The 24,402-nt window shown below is 44.5% G+C and overlaps 1 protein-coding gene across 1 annotated transcript in view; it reads right to left on the reverse strand.

The window, feature by feature from the left end:
- TTC39A (tetratricopeptide repeat domain 39A) overlaps nucleotides 1-24,402 on the reverse strand; it is a 2,407,335-nt gene that overhangs the window by 846,975 nt on the left and 1,535,958 nt on the right. The window contains exon 9 of the mRNA XM_044086086.1: nucleotides 341-449. Coding sequence (XP_043942021.1) covers nucleotides 341-449 — 109 coding nt within the window. The remainder of the gene's footprint in view (nucleotides 1-340; nucleotides 450-24,402) is intronic.

Consider the following 24,402-nt stretch of genomic DNA (forward strand, 5'->3'; position numbering starts at 1 on the left):
ACAGCATAAATCAAGCAAGGGAAATGAAAGAACCAAAGAAAAAAACAGCAAGGGCTCTAGACAATAGTGCTAACACTCCAGAAAAAGCAGCAATTATCCCTCTGCCACCAGAACAGCTAGCACTAGCTCCTAGACGGCGAACACACTTTATGAAAAATGTCTACAACTGCAATTGTTTTTGGAAAACTAGAACTAAAATAGAAACAAAAACAGTAAAATGCAACCACAACATTATGGAACCACTTTAAAGCACTATAATAGTCAGGCAATTGTAAGCAACTTGATTTTAAGTAACTGGACTATAGTAAATCATGGGCACTTATTGGCTGTGAGCACTTACCTAGAACGAAACTCATAAATGTGTAGTAACACAGTAGCAGCATAGTGCACAGGACTGCTCTGAAGTTATGAGTCAATGCTCCTTCATGAAGCTGAGCTAGGCCATATTCCTGTAGTATTTTTGGAGATAAAAAAATTATAGTTACTTATGAAAAATCTTTAACGGTTATAACTAGCAGAGTATGATGTAAGACATAAATGGAAAATTACGTGTGCTAACTACCAGAACAACTAATCAAACCATCCTTTATGAGTGTAATACAACATACTCAGTCAGCCACTAACACTTTCATAGCAGACTTAACAAGCAGTTCCTCTTGGTACTCATCATCACCCTCAGTACCACAGCACTGTCTTGCCAATCACACGGCCTGCCTGCACAAAGGGATGACAGAACCCACTCCTACTCTAGTTCACCATATAAGAAATTCTAAAAAGGAAGCACTGAAAAGGGCAAAACATAGAAGGAATTAAATAAGATAAGACAAGACAGCCTGAGAGACTAAAATAATGGCAGCCATATCACCAAGAAGCAGAGAACAAGGCATGTTTAGCAAATATGTGAATAAGCCAATAAAATGGTGCATACTACTACATTTGTCTGGCTGCAAAACTAGCATTAAGACAGTAATTCTTAGCCCACCAGTTGCATGCTTAAATGAGGCTACAAAAGTGGACAATCAATGTGATTTTGTTTTACACTGAACGTTTACAAGATTAAACATAAGCAAAAATTCAGTACAGTCGGTAAAATCTGCATACATTTAAGTCATGGTATGGCTATTTTCTGCAGTTGCTATCTAGATTGCAGTAATACCATATTGTAGATCAAAGATCCATTTATGTATGGAATGACACAAATTTTATAAAGAAAATATGAAATGATTAAATATGTTCTTTCTACACTACAGATGGGTGAAAGAAAAGCTTCTATCTTAAAAATAAGTACTGCATAATGAGTGTTTGAGATTATTCACTGTACTAGAGTTAAACGTTTTAATTATGACACTACAGGCACTAAAATTAATTTAATGGAGCTTGATGAAATGACTTACCAGCAGACATCAGTTCTCTTACTTTCTACTGCCTTCTGCTGAGACAGTTCTCCACGCAAGAGCCTCAACTACACAATTTCTTCACTGGACTTACAGGCAGAACATAAGTGGCTATCCTAAATTCAAACAGATTATACCCACTAGGTAGCCTTTATCCACTTTAGTCATGGTCCAATCAATCAGGATACCTTACAGTTTAACACTTAGTATATGAAAACAGGGAAATGTGACTCAGACATGGATAACTGTGCCACCACCAGCAACACTACCTGTAATTGATTCACATTCTGGTACTCTGAATGATGCTAAGCCTGCCAAATATTTAAATACAGGCAACTCCAACGGCATTCAAGGATAAAGTCCTGACTACAATTCAAGTGACCCAAGACTGAGTAACAACTTGGGAGTCTGATGGAGCTGAAAGGGGAGGATGGCATGCCCACTGGGGGGCAGGGAGATGGAATTCACATGTGGAATAGGCCAACGGGATGTTGTTGACTTCTTGGGAAAAGGACAGACATTCTAAAGGGTAGGTGTTCAGTTCAACACAACACTGATGGACTGTAGCCTTCATAGCAGGTGTGCAGAAGCATGCACCACATGGGGGCATACCTCCCAACCTCTTAGCACAAAAATCTGGACAAAGCCTAAAATAATGGGGGGGAAATGTCCAAAATTAGAGATAGATTTTAAATATTGCTAATATAAACTTACAAAGTTGATAAAATAACAGGATTTGTTTCAGCATGCATTTTTCTAAAGGATATGAAGTCTGAAACTCAAATGCATGTAATTATATGGTGACTTCAATCCTCAATTATTTGCCAGAAAACAATACATTTTATGAGGAACAGACCAAATATATCAGGCAAAAAAAGAAGCAGAAACTCCTTGTCAAATCCCAGCAGGTCTTCCCTGTCCATAGCTATTGAAACAGGAGAAGTAACTTTCTTAATTTTTTGTTTTGGTTTCCTGTGAGACTCCCAGAAAAAAGACTGAATTGTGGCAAGGGCACTATCACAAAGATTAAGCATCCAAGCCCAGCTATGCAGTAAACCGGAACCAGGTCCTTCTCTCAAAACTGACAAGAGTGGTTCTCCCCTTGTGCAGATAGGACAACCCTACAGCCAAACAGGATGTGTCTTCTAAGGAGCTACACTACAGGGGCCGAGAGACATTGATGAGCAGTCTGAGGAACCAAGTCTGGACACAGCAGTCACCCATTGGTGGCTGAGGCAATGGAGGCACCGGCCTAACACCCAAAGACACCATAGCAATTTTTTTCCTTCTTGCAGATGGGTAATGGGAAAACCAAGGAGCCCAGTAACTGTGGTGGTCAGGCCAAAAAAGAAACCAGAAAGATGGATAGGGAAGCTTGTGAGTGCCTGAAAACCTCTTGACAGAAAATTAATGATTTTGAGGTAATTAATAAATGACAGTCCCTGAAAAGCACAGTATCCTGACACACTAATTCTTCATGAAAATGTAAACAATGAAAATAAGTAGAAAAATAAGAAGTTATGTACCTACCATAACGTTCCATGTTAGTTGCCTTCTTCTCGCCTTCTTTCTTGCTGGCTGGGTTCAGAGCTGACCTTCGGATCTGACTCGGCCATTTTCTAAAGCTCGAGAGCTACTTACTGGCTCAAGGCCTCCCTATATCCCACAATGCCTGGCGCTAGCCCCCAAGATCTCGTTTGGAAGACCTAGCACCATAATAATACAAGAGGACAACTGTCCCAATAGCAAGACTTCAGCTACAGGGCTGAAGAAAAAGGTAGAGGACATAAATTGGTAAAGACTCAGCCAGTGACAAGACTCGTAGGAGGACTCTTCTCGGTCCATCTAGGCTAGGGGGATGGAGGGTGGGATGCAAGAAAGAAGGCGAGAAGAAGACAACTAACATGGAACATTATGGTAGGTACATAACTTCTTAATGTTAAGTTGTCTCTCTCGCCTTCATTCTTGCTGGTTGGGACAGCATCCCTAGCACCTTAGTCCTGGGTGGCTCATTGGAACAGACTCTTAAGCACAGTGGAACCAAAATCAGCTCTGCTCCTAGAGGCCAGATCCAATTTATAATGTGAAATGAAGGTATGAGGGGTGGCCCATGTGGCTGCCGCACAAATGGCTTCCATAGGTAGTCTTGATTGAAAAGCTACCAACGTAGCTAAAGCCCTAGTAGAGTGGCCTTTAGGTTTAGCAGGGAGTTCTTTATTCCTCAACTGATAAACAAGGGTAATAATAGAGGACAACCACCTGGATAAGGTTGCTTTAGACACTGGTCGACCCTGCTTACCCTCCGCATAGGACAGGAAGAGTTGGTCTGATTTCCTTATTTGCTCAGTCCTATGCAAGTAGAAACGTAATTGCCTATGAACATCCAACTGGTGTAATTTGTGTTCAGCTTTGTTGGAAAAATTTGGAAAAAAGACTGGCAGATCGATGGACTGATTCAAATTATCTTCGGAGGGGACCTTAGGAAGGAATGAAGGATTAGTCCTGAGTGAAACTCTATCCTTATGGAAAACTAGGTAAGGAGGATGAACACAAAGGGCTTGAAGTTCAGAAACTCTCCTCGCTGAAGTAATGGCCACCAAAAAAGAGGGTTTTTCCAAGTAAGCAATTTCAAGGAACAGGAAGCTGCTGGTTCAAAGGGAGGCAGTATCAAGGAAGCTAGGATCAAATTTAAGTCCCACGGAGATGGGGGATCTCTCACTGGAGGTCTGAGCAAGATTGTTCCTTTCAGAAAGGCTTTGCAAAGCTTATGGTACATGATGCTGTTTTCTGACAGGCCTATATGGAAATTAGAGATTGCCGCTAATTGAACTCTAATGGTGGCCGAAGAGGAGCCTGCTTGAAAAAGTTCTGCTAAAAAGTCCAGAACATTATGGACAGGGGCCGTGAAGGGATCCATATTTCTAGCCTCGGCCCAGAAAGAGAAACGTTTCCACCTACTAGCATAAGTCTTCCTGGTTGTAGGTTTGTGCCAAGAAAGGATAATCTCACTCACTGAATTGGAAATACTGGGAAGCCTGGCTAAGGTTGGAAGTGGAGCAACCAAGCAGTGAGGTTGAGAGACTGAAGAGATTGATGCAGCCTGCCCGACTGATGGATCAGGAGGTCCGGAACTGGGTCCAAATTCCAAGGCTGCTCCAGAAGGTGACAATGCAGGAATGGGAACGATTTGTCGAGGCCAGTAGGGGGCAATGAGGATCATCCTGCAACCCAGCACGGTAGTTTTCTGAATTAGTTTAGGAATTAGTGGAAAGGGTGGGAATGCATACAGTAGTCTCTGGGGCCAATCGTGAACTAGAGTGTCTCTGGGGGAGTGTCCGGGAAGAGGGAAGAGAATGAAGAAACTGTTGCACTTGCTGTTGAGAGGAGTTGCGAAAAGGTCGCAGCAAGGCTGACCACATTTGCGGAAGATTTTGTCTGCTACTGTCCGGTTGAGAGACCACTCGTGAGGCATGAGAATAGCTCTGCTTAGCCTGTCCACTATGACGTTGGACTTCCCAGGGATGTGCATTGCTGTCAGAAACCGTTGAGAGGAGATCGCCCACTGCCATAGTCTGAGTGCTTCTCGACATAAGGGATATGACTTGGTTCCGCCCTGCTTATTGATGTACCACACTACAGACATATTGTCTGTCTGAATTGCAATGGTTCCAGTGGGTAGAGAGTTCTGAAGAGCTTGCAACGCTAAAAGCACCACCCTCATCTCCAAGACATTTATGTGCCAGTGGTACTCGTGGGGTTGCCAGGTGCCCTGGACAGTCCTGCCCTGAAAATACCCCCCTACCCGATCAGGGAGGCATCCGTGGTCACCGTGGCAACTGGAGGAGGAAGGACAAATGGTCTGCCCTGGGGTACTGATTGAGAGACCATCCACCAAGTCAACTGGTCTTTGCATGACTGTGTGATTATTATTTTGTGAGACAAAGGAAGTTGTTGAAAGGACCATTGGGTGAAAAGCATCCACTGGAGAATCCTCATGTGAAAGCGAGCCACGGGAACTAATAAGATCGCTGCTGCCATGAGACCCAAGGTTTTTAGGACGAATCTGGCCTGAATCTTTCCGCATCCTAATAATACCTGTACATGCCGACGAATGTCTGCCACTCTGTCTACTGGAAGTCTTGCGGACAGATCTTTCATATTTAATCTTGCGCCTATAAAGGTTAAAGACTGACAAGGCGACAATGCAGACTTTTCGAAATTTATTGAGATACCTATGTTGGAGCATGTTTGGATGGTATAATCGTGGCTCTCTGCAATTGATGTCTGGTGGTAGCAGTAAGGAGCCAGTCGTCTAGATATGGAAACACCTGGAATCCTTGCCATCTCAGGTGAGCGGTAACCACTGCCATGCATTTGGTGAACACCCTGGGGGCTGTGGTGAGACCAAAGGGCAGGGTTCTGAACTGGTAATGATTGGCTCCCAGCCGGAAGTGGAGAAACCTTCTGGAACGCCTGTCCATTTTGATGTGGTAGTAAGCATCCTGAAGATCTATGGAGCACATCCAATTGTCCTGACCCAAAAAGGGTAGAATGGACTGAAGCGTGACCATCCGGAACTTCGTTCTTTGAACAGACTTGTTTAGTCTGCTGAGATCCAAAATGGGTCTTCAGTCCCCTGTCTTTTTTGGTACCAAAAATAACTTTGAGTAAATTCCGGATCCTTGCAGGTCTGCTGGGACTTGTTGGATGGCCCGTTTTTTTAGCAGTCTTGAAATTTCTTGCACTGCTTGTTCCCTTAGACTGGGTGGAACATCTGGGATGGGGTTGTTTGATTTTAAGGAGGTGTGGACAAACGGGATTTTGTAAACTCCAGAAATGATAGACTGTACCCATCTGTCTCGAGTGATGAGACACCAGGCTTCTGGGTACAGAGACAACCTTCCCCCGACTGCCTCCGAAGGCGGACAGCCGGGCAGCCCCTCAGGGGTGCTGGAAGGGCTTGTCAGAGAAAGATTCTCTGCTGCCCTGATTCTGCGGAGCCCCTCTGCCCCACAGGCAGCATCTATTGTTGTTCTCTCCTCTGCCTCTGGAGGGAAACTCGCCACGTGTGTCAGGCACGGCTCCCTGGGGTTTCCGGAACCACATCTTTCCACTCTTCTGACCCTTAGGGTATGGTCTAGAGGGAGTGGAGAAACGGACTCCCATGGCAGAGAGAGTCTTGCCTTCCTGCTCACACCTGGTAAGTGTATCTTTCACCTGATGTCCAAACAAGCTGAACCATCAAAAGGGGTGTTGGTGAAAGACGCCTTGAAGGGATCAGTGAAGTTACATAACCGCATCCAGACATGTCTTCTCAAAGCCACGCCTGTGCCTGCGGCTCTACTCGCTCCATCAGCCGCATGCGAAATGAGCCGCATGGAGGAGTTAATGATAGAATTAAGAGTCACCAGCTGGGAGTTTATCTTGTCTTGAGCCCCCGCAGCTGATGGATCTTACAGGGTATCTCCTAGCTCCTTGAGGAGATCCCTCTGAAGATGGGTGAAGTGGCACAAATAATTCAGCGACCGCATGGAGAAGGTCGCTGAGGAAAACATCCGCTTCCCATATCTATCCATCATCCTAGACTCTTTATTAGGGGGATGGACAGGTACAGAAGTGTCAGCCAACTCCTTTTTCGTGGCAGCTGCTACCACCATGGCATCAACGGGGACACCCTTTGTCAAAAAATGTTTATCTTGAGGGGTCGTAATAAACTTAGTGGGCCTGTGGGGGATTGGTTCCAGTGTGTCCAGAGCTGACCACGTCTTCCGAGCCACCACTTCCATTAATGGATCGAAAGGCGGAGACACCCAGGAGGTGGAGGGGCGAGAACCAAACGCATCCAAGTATACCGACTCGTCCTCAGAAGGGTTAAGGGCAGACCAGTTCCCCCTCTGCTTAAGGATCTCAAGGATGTCTGAGAAAGAGACATCTTCAGAGGGGGATCTTGGGGACCCTTCCGAATCCTCCAAGTCAGTATCTGACGTGACAGACTCTGGGGAGTCAACATGTTTCCTCCTACATTTCCTCTTTCGAGAGGGCTCCTCTGAAATCTCAGGGGAGGCCTCGGAAGAGGAAGATACACCCAGTGGGGTGACCTGGAGCATTTGATCCCCTCGCTTGGGGTCTGGAGGAGGGGCAGAGACTGAAGCAGGCACCCTGATGGGAGGAGCTGAAGGGGCTGATCGAGGTGCAGACTCAGAAGTCAGCACACTCCTCATGACCTCGAAGGCACCCCTGTCCGGCAGAGAAGAGGGCCCCCGCTCAGATGAGATAGGAATCCTCTCCGGCACCAAAAGGGATGGCTCCGAGGCTGATGTAGGAGCCGAGCTTACCTGCGCTGAGGCTCCAAGAGGGAGAATGGGGTCAGACAAGGGTCCGATGCCACTCGCCCCCTCAGAGCCGACAAGGGAGTCTCGGCACCCAGATCCCTCCAAGGACGGAACCATTGAAGAAATCGGAGCCGACAAAGGAGCCGAAAGGGGAAGCATCTGCACTGACGTTTCCAGGATCCAAGCCCCAACAAGCTCCGGCTCCGAACTGACAGGAGGAGTCAGAGGAGGGACTACTTCAGAAACAGGAACAGCCACAGCCTGATGAGGAGGGCTAGTTAACATTTTAGCCAGGGCCTGCGATTTGAGGAGTCTACTAGCCACTCTCTCCAAGTCATGATCGGATAGCCTCGAGGACTGAGAAGAGTGGGACCGATAGCTCCTTTCAGACTGTAGCAAAGGCGATCCCGGAGCCGAGCGAATCAACTCTAGGGATGGCGACCTGGATTGCTTACGGCTCCCTGATGGCGCCGACACCAAGGTCGCAGCCGAGAGAGATTTAGATACTACTAATATTACAAAAGATGAATACGACCTGAGCCAGTAAAGCACAACTTCGTAGCTGAAGAGGCAAGTGAGATCTGGGGGGCTAACGCCAGGCATTGTGGGATATAGGGAGGCCTCGAGACAGTAAGTAGCTCTCGAGCTTTAGAAAATGGCTGAGTCGGACCCAAAGGTCGGCTCTGAACCCAACCAGCAAGAATGAAGGCGAGAGAGACAACTTAACATCAGATTTTACAATTTTTTTTACACAAGCATATACTAACTCTCCAGGTAATGACAGTCTATAAAAATTACTTTTCCTAAAATAAAATAATACATTTCATAATAAAAACATACATTTTCCTCAGAAAAAAGAATTTCTGAAAGGTTTTCCCTAGCAGGGTACTAATCTGCTCATCCTTGAAGACCTGACCGTCAGTTCCAATAAGCCCAAAGACAGCGCATACTTCTATAGTAACGAAGCTGCTGTCTTTATGTGGCTTTGCTTAAACCACTGGCAGTTAGCTTGTATGGAAGATTGTGAAAAGGGTTTGACCACTGTCCAGCTTTCAGGGCTTCAGGGCACCTTCTACACACCATAACCACTGTGGTGCTTGAGGAAAGTCACATAAAAGTAGTGGTTATAGGGATGCAAAAAGCTTCAGATCTTTCTTGCCTCAAACAGGGAGGCTAAAGCCCAGAAATGTAAATGCTTCAAAAAGAAAATTAAACATATGTAACCATAGAGGAAAAAAAGTAAATGCATCCAGACCCTTTCAATACATCCAAAACAGAACAAGGGGTCTGGAGGGAGGGGACAGCTATTGAAACAGTGATCTTTAAGAACATCTACTGTTAAGGTAAGTTTACTTATATGGCTGTACTATGTTTAACATGGGCTCACTCTTGTAATAACCTAAGATGTATGGGTAGACTACCAAAGGATTACATTGGGAGGCAGAAGAAATTTAAAAATCCAAGAGCCCCTGGAATATAGTCCAAGCAAAGCCTGTTCTCAGCCTGGAAGAGAAAGAGACTGTAGCTCTTCCTACCCTATGTATTATCCAGTCAGTCTAACTGTCTAGCTTATACTTCATACAAAGACACTGTAACACATTTGTTCTGAAATAATCTTCCATCTTTTTCTCGTCAACTGACATGTTAGAATTCTTAAATTCACCCTTCTTAACACACTCCACCAGCTTCCTCCCCAGACTCTCCAATACTGTTGCATGCTTCTTTGGTCTCCTCCATGACTGCAGTCAGTTTTGCTGGCCTACCTTTACCTTTAAAAAATGTCATGTCTTCTGGCATCTCAGACAGCAGACAGAAAACTGAATTCACTTTCTTAATTATACTCTCTGATTCTGTGGCAATTTGTAGATTAACTCGCCTTTTGCCCCTCCATTCCCTTACATCATAGCTTAAAACTGACATGTTTAAAATATACTAGTAGGCAATTTCAGTGTCACACAGGTTTAGAGCTCCAGATTCAAGAAGCCATTTTGCAGAAGGTTAGCTCCTCCTCCTCAGTCATAATCAAATCTGATAATATATGACCCTACCTTACCCGAAGTCTTAGCTGATAGTATCATGTTCTCTTTAGAAGGATATGACCACCCTTGAGGCTAGAGTATCCCTATGGTTAATTATCTTTTTTTTTTATACCATGACATAAGGGTCTCCCCTTCCGGGAGGGGTGGGGGACCAGTCCTGAGCACGCCGGCTAAAAGCCCTGACAGCTAAAGAGGCACATGCAAACAGTCTCTTCTTCAACTTGTCCAAGGATCAATTTCCTGTGATTAGGAAGTGTACTCAGAGTAGTTGCTTACCTGGCTTTTGTACTGAAACTTACCTTCTTCCTGAACTCGGTAACGCTGATCAGACTTCTTTGTGACAAGCTAAGAATCTGTTTCCAAAAACAGCTTTGAGAACATCCCCTGAAAGTAATTATTAATAACTTGATAGTGGGGCTTTGATAGTTTCATCAGTTTCATGAACCAATATAGATGTACACAATTATAAGAAAAACCTCCATGAAGAAACCAAACACCTCTTGCAGTGACACTACCAGAAGCTTTATTAGAAAAGTTAAGCACTTTTGTCCTTATAATAAAATGGACTTCTTCAGAACTAACTAAGAGGTGTTTAGTTGCATCGGTCTGGCATGTCCATCATCTGTGAGGATACAGTCTTAGTGAGCCATTTAAAATGTTCTTTCCCAAGCTTTAAAGTATCCACAAAGGATATCATTCTGGGCAGGACTGGAGGAAAGACCGTCTTCATCCCCAGCATCTTTATCAAGGCCATATGGGATCCAATTTATGTTAAATAAGCTAAATATGCATTATCCTCATCCTTCTCTGAAATGGATGAAGATGAAGGAGGAACAGAAACTGTTTTCCTCTTTTTCTCAGTGGTTACACCCAAAGTGGAAGGTCTACACAATGATAAGGACACTGTAGCCTGCTGCATTAGCCTTACGCATTCCTGAACAAGTTTAACATAATCAAAATAAGCTATTACTCATGTCCAAAGAACTGACACCTAGATGATCCCCTGAAGCTCAAACTTCAGACATCCACTTATCAGACCACAGCTCCACATGACAAAACAATCAGGCCACACCTAAGGTGTCTGCCTACATAATGCCTAGTTTCCAGCAGTCTGCACCACAATAATATGAAAATCAGTAAAGGGAGCAACTGAAATTCAAAGAGCAGCGAGACTTTCTGAGAAAGTCAGGATTGGATGTCAGATCTTAGGCATCCAGTGTGGAACAATGTCTATCCAAAATTACATTTTTATTTTAATATACCAACTGACCAAATTTTCGTGCTCTAACAGACCTACTCAACTAATGCTTTTCCCTCTGGCTCCCTCTTTACACTAGCAGTAAGGTAATAAGGAGCTGGAGAACAGAAAATGGTGAGCAGATTACCATACAGGAGAGTAGGGGAACTAGTACACAATATATTGCTGGAAGATGGCCTGCCAACCAAGCACAGCATGTCAAGCTTTAACTTCTCAGTCACAACTACTATTCTTGTACACTGCCTGAAACTGTCACTATCTCTTTAAACTTTGTAACTCTATTTTTCTGTTCTGTTGCACACTTTTTTATGTTTAGCGGATTCAGAAAGCACAAAAGATGCAGAATGACAGGAAGAACTAAAATGACCACAAATTAGTGAAGGATGTCTTCTATGGTTACCAAAATCTGACAAATTCTTCCCTCTCTCTCCCCTAAAAATGGGGGCATCATGGAGGTGCAGCATGGTAGCTCAATGTGGTTTACACAGTTAAATCCTAACTTCCATTAACTGTTGGTGTGGACTTTTTATGTTCTCCCCATGTCTGCATGTTTTTTTTTTCCAAACACTTTGGTTTATTCACTAAAAATGTTGGATGACTGACTACACTAAATTGTCCAAATGGGTTTTATTTAATTTTGTCCAGGCTGTCCAAGTCACTGCTGAAAAGGGACCATAGAACAACCCCTTGCCTGATTAACAAATGTTACAATGTTGTTGTTGTTTGTCTTTTGTCTTTTCCCGGTTAGGGGTCGCCACAGCAGAACTCCGGTCTGCTAATGATTGGCAGTTGTTTTTTATGGTGTCGAGTTGCCAGCCCGACGCCCAACCTTCAATGAAGGCATGCCCATTCAACGCATGTCTTTCGAATGCCCACTCGACCACAGGGAGGAAATGCAGACTCCAAACAGAAGGCATTCCCAACCCAAGCCGAGAATCGAACGGGAGAACCTCTTGCTGTGAGGCAACAACACTACCGCTGCACCATCGAGGAAGTAGTTACAATAATAATAATAATAAAAATAAAATCTGCTTAGAGAAAGTAGCATACCACTCATGTCAGTATTCTGTTTCTCCACTAAAAACAAAAAAAACATTTAAAGTGATAATCCCATGGGGGCACTTGACCCACACAACAGCATCTGTTGTAAGTTTCTCTGGGGATGCCATCAGAAAAATCCAAAAAAGATGCTTTGTTTTACAGTATCATATTAAATACCAACAGAATGCTCCAAACTGCTAGTAACAGATATGTTTTTTAATCTGCTATGAGATCCTGGGCTAGAAAAATGTCCAGCAAAGTACTCAAGGTAAGGTGTATATGTGGCAGTTCTCCTTTTACAGCTAGGCTTCATCCAACAGCCATAGCATAAGGTTGTAGTCAAATGCCCACAGAAATATCTAACTGGTGGAAAAGGTCTAGCTGCTGGACTGATAACTGCATCTGGCTTATCCTAGTTATATTATGATTTTTTTGCAGCAACACTTCTTAAGATGAACATCAAAATAATACTATAACTATTTTGAAGTAATGGTGAAGTAACCATATAAGTGAAAAACACACAAGCAATAAAGCACTCATGATCAAGAGTAATGGCTGTAACAAAGAATACAGATCTTAAAACTATGCAACACATAAGGAGATCAGTATCAGTAGGAAGCATTTTTTACAACTTATATTCAAACATTTACTGTTATGGCGAGTATGGTTATAAAACTGTAATATGTTCATCACATCATGAGTACTGCAGGTATCGCTAACTTCGTTAATTACACCTTCAGATCTCAGAAAAGTGCAAATGATCTGCAAATGTCCTGCAGGACAGTCAAAGGAAGCCCTGCTTGTACAGTTAAACTGGACTTTAATTTGTAATACTTGCTGAAAGTGTGTCGAAGCACAGGTAGCAGCCTCACAGATGTTGCACACAGGGGTATTTCTAAAGCAGACTGCTACTGTAGCTGCAGATTTAACTGTCTCTTTGGAAGACTTGCATTGGTCATAGAATAATGTAATTAGCAAGCCATTTTAAAAGGATATGCCTAATAAATGGTTGTTCCTGTTTTTCCTTCATGAATGACAAGCTGATCAGACTGGTTGACAGCATTTGTTTTTTGTGTAATGTATCAGTTGTCTATTAAAATTCATGATTTGCAAACTTATTTTTCTTCTCATTGTTGCCTTACTTCTAGAAAAAAAAGACACGAAGCAGGATAGATTATTTGAAAGCAATATTAGAGATAACTGTTGACATAAAAGGAGGAACTGTTCATGATGAAAGTCCGTAATTGTGAAAGAATGTGAAAGGATCCTTACACATTAAGACTTGTGGTTTATCTTCTGGCATGGGTAGTTGCGACTAAGAACAGTCTTCCAAGGGAGGTATTTAACTACAACTGAGACAACTTGCACAAAGGGAGATTGTGTCATCTTTTGTCATGAAATAGAGGTCCCAAACTGGGGAAAAGAATGACTTGAGGGCCTTAAAAAGCATCTGACATCTTTCAAGATACATGCCTTTTAACACGGCATTTCATTAGCAGCTCTGCTTTATATAATGATGTTAAAATTTACTATGTAAAACAAGAGATCTGTGTTGTGTTTTTTATGTCTTTTTCTCTCATCCAGCTATAATGTCACCATGCCCACACTAAATGACGTCACGTGGGTACTCACTAAAACTCTGCATACAATAATAATGCCTTATGGAGAAACAAAATCAAACTATGTCTTATGTAAAAACATTTACTTATCTTATGATTTCAGTACTATGTCTTGTATAATCAATATCATTGTCATTTTATTTATTACACCACCAGACTATAATTTACTTATTTTTTAAATTTATTTAGAATTTGTTAACCACATTATAGCACTGATCACAGGAAACCAATTTCAGTCTCACGCCGGGACATAACAGAGAAGTTCAGCAATACATTTAGTGAAATATAGCAAAAGAACAAATTTATTTTTTATTTTATTTATTTTACATTTGTTAAACGGGATGGTCTGACTGGCAGGGGTGTAGCTAGGATTTTCAAATTTGTACTCACAACTCTCAAACTGCTACCCCCCCCCAGCCAAGCTACGGCCATTCTTGTAATTCACGGTTCGCTCTTTTAGTATCGATGAAGAGGCATTCGCTGTAATGTCTCTTCAGTAATATAATATAGATTCACTCAAACTCGGTTCCTTGAATTGAAAATAAACCTGAAAGTCAATTCTTTGAAAATTGCAGTATGGTAGTTGGGGTAGAGGATTCATGCTTTTGTTTTCTGTAACTAAGGTACAGGTTTTGAGTTTGAGTAAATTACTAACCACCTGCTACCCCTTTTGGAAAATTGCTGTTCGCCCTTGTGCAATACGCGCATGTAAAGGTAAACCATATATATATATATATATATATATATATATATATATATATATATCTATATGTATACAGGTAGTATCAACATATTACATTCACGATTAAAATACATTGAGTAGCAGTTCATACAGTTTACCCTTCCTGATATGGAGACAGGTGGCCAAAGAAAAGAACATTTGTAGAAGAGAGGCACGTGAAATAGACAGGACACTAGTCAGGGTTAGTACAGGGACATATCCAGTGCAATTTGAGGTAATTCTTGAGTTTGTTTTTGAATAAGGTTAGTGAAAGCTCTAGAGTCAAGTCAGCCGGTAGTGAGTTCCATGTCTTTCCGACAGAGTTGTCAAAGAGCGAGTCACCAGCAGAGTGGTTGGATTTGACCGTTAGAACTAGGAGTTTGGTAGATGAGCGGAGTGGATGATTATTACTGTAGGGGCAGATCATGTTTATATTCTGGCCGGTAGAGGACTTTGTGGGCTACTATGAGCTGACTGAATTGTAGAAAAAGAAGTTATGTTCTTACCATAACGTTCCATGTGAATTGTTCATCTCGCCTTTGTTCTTACACACGGGTTCGGAGCCGATCCTCGGCTCCGAGTCGGCCACATCACCAGCTCCGCATCTTCGAGAAAGCTCGAGGCACAGTGCTATCCCATGATCCTCTGGTGCTAACCCTCAGATCTAGTTTGCTAACACTCGGAGAACCCCACTAGTTACTGCACCCTAGCGCACAGAAATGCAACCACACTGTCTAATACTCTATAATAAAGTAGAGGAGAAAAGATGCCATACCCGAAGTACAGTAAGAAGCTCAAGAACACCCACATCTAGAGAAGACTGAACTCAGCTCAAGACGTGCCCATTCTCCTAGACCGCAGGATGGGGGATGGAGGGGGGAAATGTAAGAACAAAGGCGAGATGAACAATTCACATGGAACGTTATGGTAAGAACATAACTTCTTTATGTGAAATTGTTTGATCTCGCCGTTTGTTCTTACACACGGGTAGCGTCCTTAGCTCCTTTATCCTGGGTGGCTCAAGGGAGAACATTCCTGAGAACAGTGGAACCAAACGTCGCCCTGTCTCTGGAGTTTTTATCTAATTTGTAGTGGGTAATAAAGGTATGTGGTTTCGCCCAGGTTGCCGCCGGACAAATGGTATCTAATGGTAAGCGAGCAGCATGGGCCAAGGAAGTAGCAACTGCCCTCGTAAAATGAGCTCTAGGATTAGAGGGGAGCTGTTGTTTTGATTCTGCATATACGAAATTTATACAGTCCGATAGCCATTTTTTTGGTCAGCATAAGATACAAATAGTTGGTCTGATTTTCTGTATTCCTTAGTCCTGTCTAAGTAAAATCTCAGCCGCCTGTGGACGTCCAATTTGTGCAGCATGCATTCCAGCTTATTAGAGTGATTTTTGAAGAAGGTGAGTAGCTCAATAGATTGATTAATATTTTGAACTGAACAAATCTTTGGAAGGAAGGACGGATTGGTGCGCAATGTTACTCTGTCTGGGTGGAAAATCATGTATGGGGGCCAGACAGACAAAGCCTGCAACTCTGAAACTCTCCGAGCGGAAGAGATGGCAACCAGAAAGAGTGTCTTCCATGATAAAAATTTGAGAAGAGTTGTGGTGGCTGGTTCAAATGGGGGCAACATGAGCCATGATAACATCAGGTAAGATTCCACGGGGTGATTGGATCATGAAAAGGGGGACGTAGGTGAAAGGTACCTTTCATAAAGGCTTTGCAAAGTCTGTGGGACATGAGAGAATTATCTCCTAGAAAATTTGATATAGCCGCCAGTTGTACCCTTATCGTGGAAGTGGAAGCTCCTTCCTGAAAAAGTGTGGAAAGAAACTCTAGTATCTTGTGTACTGGAGCCCCTGATGGATCTATACCCTGTTGCGAGGCCCAGTACACGAAACGTTTCCATTTGCTATTGTATAGCTTCCTCGTGGATGGCTTATGGGAAGATACAATGATCTGTTGAACTGCAGGGGACAGTAAGTTTGACCTGGCTAAGATGGGAAGCGGAGCAGCCAAGCTGTCAGTTTGAGGGACTTGAGAGATGTGTGGGGAACTCCCGACGAGTGCATCAACAGGTCTGGCACTGGGTCCAGAATCCACGGTTCGTCCACCTGATGAGTTTGAAGAAAGGGAAACCAGATTTGTCGAGGCCAGAATGGGGCTATCAGAATTATGGTCCTTTCCAGAAGTTTGGCTTTCTGCAAGAACTTAGGGATTAAAGGAACAGGGGGAAAAGCGTAAAGGAGACCCGGGGGCCAATCGTGTACCAGTGCATCCCTGGGGGCGCCCCCCCGGAGGGGGTAGTAGGGCAAAGTAGCTTCTGCATTTGGCATTCAATGGGGATGCAAATAGGTCGCAGCAAGGCTGGCCCCATCTGCAGAAAATCATTTCCGCTACTTGAAGTTTGAGGGACTACTGGTGGGGCAACAGGATGGCTCTGCTCAACCTGTCCACAATCACGTTGGATGTCCCCGGGATGTGCGTTTCTATCAGAAAGCATCTGGTGGACACAGCCCATTGCCAAATCCTGAGGGCCTCACTGCACAATGGATAAGACATGGTTCCCCCTTGTTTGTTTATGTACCAGACTACTGACATGTTGTTTGTCTGAACTGTCACTGTTCCCAGAGGCAAGGACTTGTGAAAGTGCTGCAGTGCTAGAAACACTGCCCTCAGCTCTAGGACATTGATGTGCAAATTGTATTCCAAGTTGGACCATTGACCTTGGACTGTTCTTCCTTGAAAAAGCCCCCCCACCCTATCAGGGAAGCGTCCGTGGTCACAGTCGCTGTAGGACTGGGTAATACGAACGGTCGGCCTGTTGTTAGATCCTGACTGTGCATCCACCAAAGGAGATCCCGTTTGCAGGAGTTTGTGATTAGGATCTGGTGAGACAGTGGAAGCTGTCGGTACGACCACTGAGCGAAGAGCATCCACTGAAGAATCCTCATATGCATTCTGCCTAGGGGGACTACAATAAGAGTGGCTGCCATCATTCCTAGGACTCGTAAGATTTGTTGTGCAGGGACTTTTCTGCTCTGAAGAAGGATAGTAATCTGACTTCTGAGGGCTGATACCCTTGATGGGGGGAGATTGGTTCGAGCCAGGGAAGTGTCTAAATCTGCCCCTATAAATGTGATACGCTGTGAGGGCGATAGTGCAGACTTTCCAAAATTGATTGTTATGCCTAGAGAGGTGCAAAGGTTGATGGTGTAATCCCTGGCTTGCACAAGACGATACTAGGTGGTGGCAGAAAGGAGCCAGTCGTCTAGGTAAGGAAACACCCGGAATCCCATCTGTCTCAAGTGAGACGCTACTACTGCCATGCATTTGGTGAACACCCTGGGGGCTGTGGTGAGGCCAAAGGGCAGAGCACGAAACTGGAAGTGACTGGCTCCCAGCCGGAAGCACAGATGATCTCTGGACGCTCTGGCCATCTTGATATGGTAGTACGCGTCCTTGAGATCTATAGAGCAAATCCAGTTGCCCTCCTGTAGGAAAGGAAGTATCGACTGAAGCGTGACCATCCGGAACTTTGCCTAATCCACGAAGGTGTTGAGTTTGCTGAGATCCAAAATTGATCTCCAGTCCCCTGTTTTCTTTGGAACTAAAAAGAACCTTGAGTAAGTTCCGGATCCTATTTGGTCCACCGGGACTGGTTAGATGACTCTGTTTTCGAGCAGCCTTTTTATCTCTACGACTGCCTGGTCTCGCAGACTGGGTGGAACATCTGGGAGCTTTTTGGGGGCAGGTGGAGTTTTTATAAAAGGAATATTGTAGCCTCTGGTAACTATGCTTTTTACCCAGGAATCTGATGTGAGATTTGGCCAGGCCTCTGCGTATAAAGCTAAGCGACCCCCGACTGCCTCCAGAGTAGGACAGCCGGGCCTGCACTCAGGAGTGCTGGAAGGGCTTCCCAGAGAAAGTCTCTCTGTCGACCTGATTTTGCGGACCCCCTCTGCCGCCTGGGTGGCATCTTCCAATTCTTGCCCCTCCTCTGCCTCTGGAGGGGGCATCACTCTGAATGGGCTGAAAGGATCCCTGAGTCTTTCGGAACCACATTTTTCTGCCTCTGTGCCCTTTGGGGTATGGTCTAGACGGGGCGGAAAAATGGACCCCTATGGCAGACAGGGTCTTCCCTTCTTGCTCGCACCTAGTGAGAGTCTCCTTTACTTTGGGGCCAAACAAGGAAGCACCATCAAAGCGGGCGTTTGTAAAGGAAGACTTGAAGGATTCTGCAAAGGAGCATAGGCGCAACCAGGATTGCCTCCTCAGAGCAATCGCTGAAGCTGCCGCTCTACTCAATCCTTCGGCTGCGTATGAAATAAGCCTCATGGATGAGTTCACTATGGGGTTGAGGGTGTTAAGCTGTGCTGTCACTTTTTCGGAGACAGCAGCATCTGTGTTACCCTGGAGAGCATCTCCGGGTTCCTTAAGGAGATCTCTCTGTAGACACGTGAAATGCATAAGGTAGTTGAGCGATCTCATGGAGAAGGACGCAGAACTAAAGATGCGTTTCCCATACCTGTCCATCATCCTAGCATCCTTATTAGGAGGATGGACAGAGGAAGGTGATTCGGACATTTCCTTTTTAGTGGCTGCCGCCACCACCATAGTATCCACGGGAACTCCTTTCGTAAGGTAACTCTTGTCTTGAGGGGCTGTGATATATTTGTTAGGTCTACGGGGGACCGGTTCCATTGTATCAGGTGACTACCAAGCTCTACGGGCTATGAGTTCCATTAGCTCGTCAAACGGTGGGGTCACCCAGGAGGTAGAAGGTTGAGCCCCAAATGCCTTCAGCAGTACCGATTCGTCTGCAGAAGGGGTAGGGGATTGCCAATCTCCCCTCTGTTTCAAGATTTCTAAAATGTCAGCAAAGGAGACATCTTCAGAGGGGACCGTGGGGCCCTTCTGCTTCATCCAAATCAGTATCCAATGTTAGAGATTCCTGTGGGGAATCAATGTGCCTCTTCTTGCACAATCTTTTCCTCGGTACATCCTCAGAGGGGGCTCCTGGGGATGCCTCCGACAAAGTAGGGGTGCCCTCTGGGGCTTGCTGAGGCATTGAGTCTCGATGCTTAGCAGGGACCGAAGGTACAGAAGCAGAACACGGACCCTTTGGGGAAGGAGAAGAAGATGTCGATGATGTATGTGTCTGTTCAGACAAGACCTTCCTCATGATGTCGAAGGCACTGGTGCCCCGGTCCAAGGACGCCACCAGTTCCGAAGAAGCCAATAGTCTCCCCAGAACTGGTACAACGGGCTCTGACGCTGAGGACGGAACCGAACTGATCTGAGCCGAGGCCCCGAGGGGAAGAGTTGGAACTGAAAGTTCGGTTCGACTGTCCCCCACGGAACATAGGAAAGACTGTCGGCTCCGAGACCCCCGGCTGGTTCCGAGGGTGTTGAGGTTAAAGGTGTCGATAGCACTGCTGGAGGCTTCGGCACCGAGGGCTCTACACTCATCGGCTCTTCGATTCCTGGCACCGACGACTCGACAGGTCTCGGAGGAGGATTGGTCGAAGGGGTAGGAAAGGTCTCGAGTTTCGATACCAACTGGGATGAAACTTCGATCAGTTTGGACAGAGCCAAGTTCTCCATTAGCTTCTGTACCACTCGGTCGACGTCGGAATCGGAAAGCGGCCTCGAAGAATGGGTCGAAGGGGCAAAAGCAGTCACCGAGCGAAGGATTGAAGGCAGTGGTAATTCCGACACCGGCTCCAGCATGGTAGTCTCGATCAGAGACAAGGACTCGACGCCCGACCCCGAGATCTTTGGAGCCGGCGTCCGAATCTGAAAAGAGGTGCTCGGAGCCGAGGACTTAGGCTCCGACACTCTTGAAGACTTTGACCCCTTCGAAGACTTGGACACTTGTTCGGTCTTGTCCAGGGCCTCTTGAAATTCGGGTTTTAACAACCCTCTGTCAACCAACTTCCTGCATCTTTCCAGCATGACCCTCCCACTGAAGGAATGACATATGGAGCAGTCTTCCTGTAAGTGGAGAGGGCCAAGACAGTAGACGTAGGACAAATGGTTATCAATTATGGACATCTTTTGTCCACACTGACATCTCTTGAAGCCTGATTTGGCTTTCTCAGACATTTTTACTCTATACTTAGTAAAAAAAAATACCAAAAACACAGCACACTAAATATATAGGAACACATATAGAATAATACTATACAAACAGTCTAATGTAAAGTTTAACACTATCTTAATATGTAAATATATGTATATGTGTCAAAAAGGGAAAAAAGTTAAGGCAAAAACTACAATAATATAAATACTACTGTCAGTCCTGACAGAAAAATTCCAAGGCCTTAACTAAGGTAAATACTAACTATTTAAAGTTATTCTTATCTAAGAAAAAACACACTCTATAAACTAACACACTCTACACTACTATATGCTACTTTTAAACTACTTTAAACACTATTTTAAAACTACAAACTTTGAAAAATTTTGAAATATAATGAAAAAATACTGGCCCGAGCCTCTCAGTATGCGATCTGCTGCTAGCGGCAAACTAGATCTCAGGGTTAGCACCGGAGGATCATGGGATAGCACTGTGCCCTGAGCTTTCTCGAAGATGTGGAGCTGGTGATGTGGCCGACTCGGAGCCGAACCCGTGTGTAAGAACAAACAGCGAGATCGAACAATTTCACATGGTAAGGTAATTCCAGCCAGCTTAGGAGATTTAGGTTGTGTGGTGGGTTTGGTAGGTTGTGACAGTAGCAAATCTGGCAATATGGTTGTAACATGATGATAATTTATTAAGATCAATTTTGTTCAAGTTGGAGAAAAGAGGAGAGGTATAAAGAAGGGTAGATAAGTAGATGGGAGTGGGCAATTGCAGTTCGAGCAGGTGGGGTGAGGAATAATTTGATCCTATAAAGAGAGCCAAGTTTTTTATTGATAGTTTTATAGTTTGATTGATGTGCATATCAAACCTGAGACTGTTATCAATTGTGACACCCAAAGGTTTAGTTTGGGTTTCTGGGGAGATGATGGTGCAATTATTTGCTGTTATGTTGAAGAGTGGCAGGGTGGTCCTTCATGTTGGGGAGAAGAGAAGTAGCTTAATTTTGTTGGGGTTTAGGATTAGACGTTGGTTTGACAGCCATTTTTCCACTGAGTTGAAGGTGTTTTGGGTTAATAGGTTCATAAGTTGGTACTAGGCTATCAGCCCTAGGGCCTATACAAGCCTAGCCATAACAATTCCCTGGCTATTTCTTCCCTCACTATTTACTTCCCTGGACCCTTGTCTAGCAGGGCGACTGACATGATCCCTGGGGTGAATTTCCTTTCTCCCATCCAATCGTCAAGGTTCCTTTTGAAGAGGACCAAAGATGCACTCTGCTTGACATGTATGGGCAATCTATTCCAGAGTGTGGGGAGTCTCTGGGTCAGGAACCTATCCCTCCAGCATGTTTTGTTTATTGTGATGACAAGGTTTAGATCCCTGGAGTGTGTGGCTCTGAGGGATTGGGATTTCTTTAAGTGTAGCATGTCCAACAGCTCTGGGTTTGACATGGCCTTGTATGTTAAGCAAAGATCGCCTCTGAGTAGACGATATGCGACAGAGTATAGCTGGAGTTTTTTAATGCGGTCAGCGTAGGGCATCTGCTTTAGGCCTGTGATTCTTTTAGTGAGGTATTTCTGTGGCCTTTCCAGTTGTTGCAGATGTCTTGAGAGGTACATACCAAACGGGGCATTGTATTCTATAATGGGTCTAATGAGGGATGAGGACAGTGGGACAATGACCTCCTTTTTTCTGGATGAAAAGCCCTTAGTGATGAGGTGTGCCACATAGAAGGATTTCCTGACTGTTGTGGCGATGTGGTTATCGAAGGTGAGACCACTGTCCACCTGTGTCCCTAAGTCTCTTATCAAACTTTCGGTGTTTAGTGTACTGCCACCTATATGGTAATTCACAGATACATGTTTTTCCCAAAGGGATAACTATACATTTCTTGGCATTGAGCTTGAGCCCATGGCTCTGGCACCAAGCATCTGTTTCTGTAAGGCCCTTTTGTAGAGTATCCACATCATTTGGGGATTCGATAATGGCTCCCAGTTTGCAGTCATCTGCAAACTTTGTTATCCAGAGTCCCTTAGTGTTGGCCTGTACTTCAGAGAAGTAGATGCCAAACAAGAGCGGTCCCAGGACTGAACCCTGAGGTACTCCACTTGTCACTTGTCTGGAGCTGGATTTGGAGTCGGCTACTTTTACAGTGTGGGTTCTATCAGTAAGCCAGTTAGCAACCCATTGGGTGACGTAGGGATTAATTCCCAGCTTAGTAAGTTTATCTATGATTCCAGAGTGGGGGATGGTGTCAAAGGCCTTGGCAAGGTCTAGATAGGCTGTGTGGACCACCTTACCCTTGTCCATGGCTCTGGAGACTGATTTGAAGAAGTCAATCAAGTTCAGGAGACAAGATCGACCCTTCATGAACCCAAACTGGGTGGGGTCCAGTGTTTGAAGGTTGCCAATGTCTTTGTTTATAAGTTCCATGATAATACGCTCCATGGCCTTGCAGATAAGGCTTGTCAGACTGATGGGACGGTAGTTTCCGGGATCCAAGGTGGATCCCCCCTTGTGGAGTGGGATAACTGTAGCTGTGCGCCACTCAGTGGGCACGAAACCTGAGGTGAGGCTATGATTAAACATGACACTTAGGTGAAGTGCCAGTTCATATTGTAGTCCATGTAGTACACAGCCTGGGATGTCATCTGGTCCCATGGATGCTGTATTCTTAGCTTTGGAGAGTGCATTTTTTACCTGTGTGGCCGTTATAACCAGAATTTGGCAATCTTTCTGTATTGAGATGGGCCATTTAGGGGGTGAGAGGGGGGTGAAGTTGGTACTGAATCGATCTGCCAGGATATTGGCAATATCCTTGGGATCAGTATATTTAATGACATTCTGTTTTAGCTCAGAGCAGATCTGAGCATTGCCATTTAGATTCTTGACATATTTATAGAATGCCTTGTTGTTGTCTTTGGAATCTTTGGCAATTTTATTTTCGTAACTAGCTTTGGAGGATTTTATGAGGGATCTCAGTTTCTTACTGAGGCTGGTAAGGAAGTTTTTTGCATCCTGGGATTTTTCTCTTTTCTCAAACAGTTTCTTCCTTTTGTTGTAAAGTTTGTTTATGGCAGGGGACCACCAGATTGGCTTCTTTTTTTTGGATGAGAGCATCTTGGTTCTATTTGGGATGGCAGTGCCTTAGTGTAGGATTCAGCAGTTGAACTTTCAGCTCCTGTCTGCATGGGTGTCATGAAGTTTGTCACTTCTGACTTGAGTAGCATGAATTTGGCTTTGGAGAAGTTTTTTATGGAGGTTTCCTTTCTGTGGGGTGGGGGTGGGATGTGGATGTTAAGGGTGATTAGCTTATGGAAATGTGGAAAGATTAGCTGGGGAGGTGGCAGAACAAATCAAGGTGGAGTCGCCTGCATATTGAATGCAGGTAGCCTCCAGGATGGCTGTGTGAAGATCATTTATAAAGATGGAGAAGAGAAGGGGGCCTAATATTGTGACCTGGGGGACTCCTAGCTTGATGGGGAGGCATGAAGATAGCTTACCCTGCCACAGGACTGTCTGTTGCCTGCCTTGCAGGTAAGAATCAAACCACTGGAGTGCATAATTGTTTAAGGTGAAGGCTTTCAACGTGTTCATTAGCATTTTGTGATCGACCATGTCAAAGGGCTTGGAAAGGTCTAGAAAGAGTGCAGAGGACAGTTTTTTATTGTTACAGTTGTGGTTTATAATGTTAGTGGAAGAGAAGAGGGCTGTTGTAGTGCTGTGATTTGGCCTAAAGCCATGCTGAGAGTTGGACAGTAGTTTGTTCTGCATGAGATAGTGCATGAGCTGTATATGTACACACTTCTCCATAATTTTAGCTAGCGGTGACAAGATAGCTATGGGCCTAAAGTTTGACAGTTCAGTGATATTGCCCCCCTTATGAAGAGGTATGACATGA

Source organism: Protopterus annectens, chromosome 10.part0 (genome assembly GCF_019279795.1).
Source record: "Protopterus annectens isolate FY-2018-M chromosome 10.part0, PAN1.0, whole genome shotgun sequence".
Taxonomy (NCBI): Eukaryota; Metazoa; Chordata; order Ceratodontiformes; family Protopteridae; genus Protopterus; species Protopterus annectens.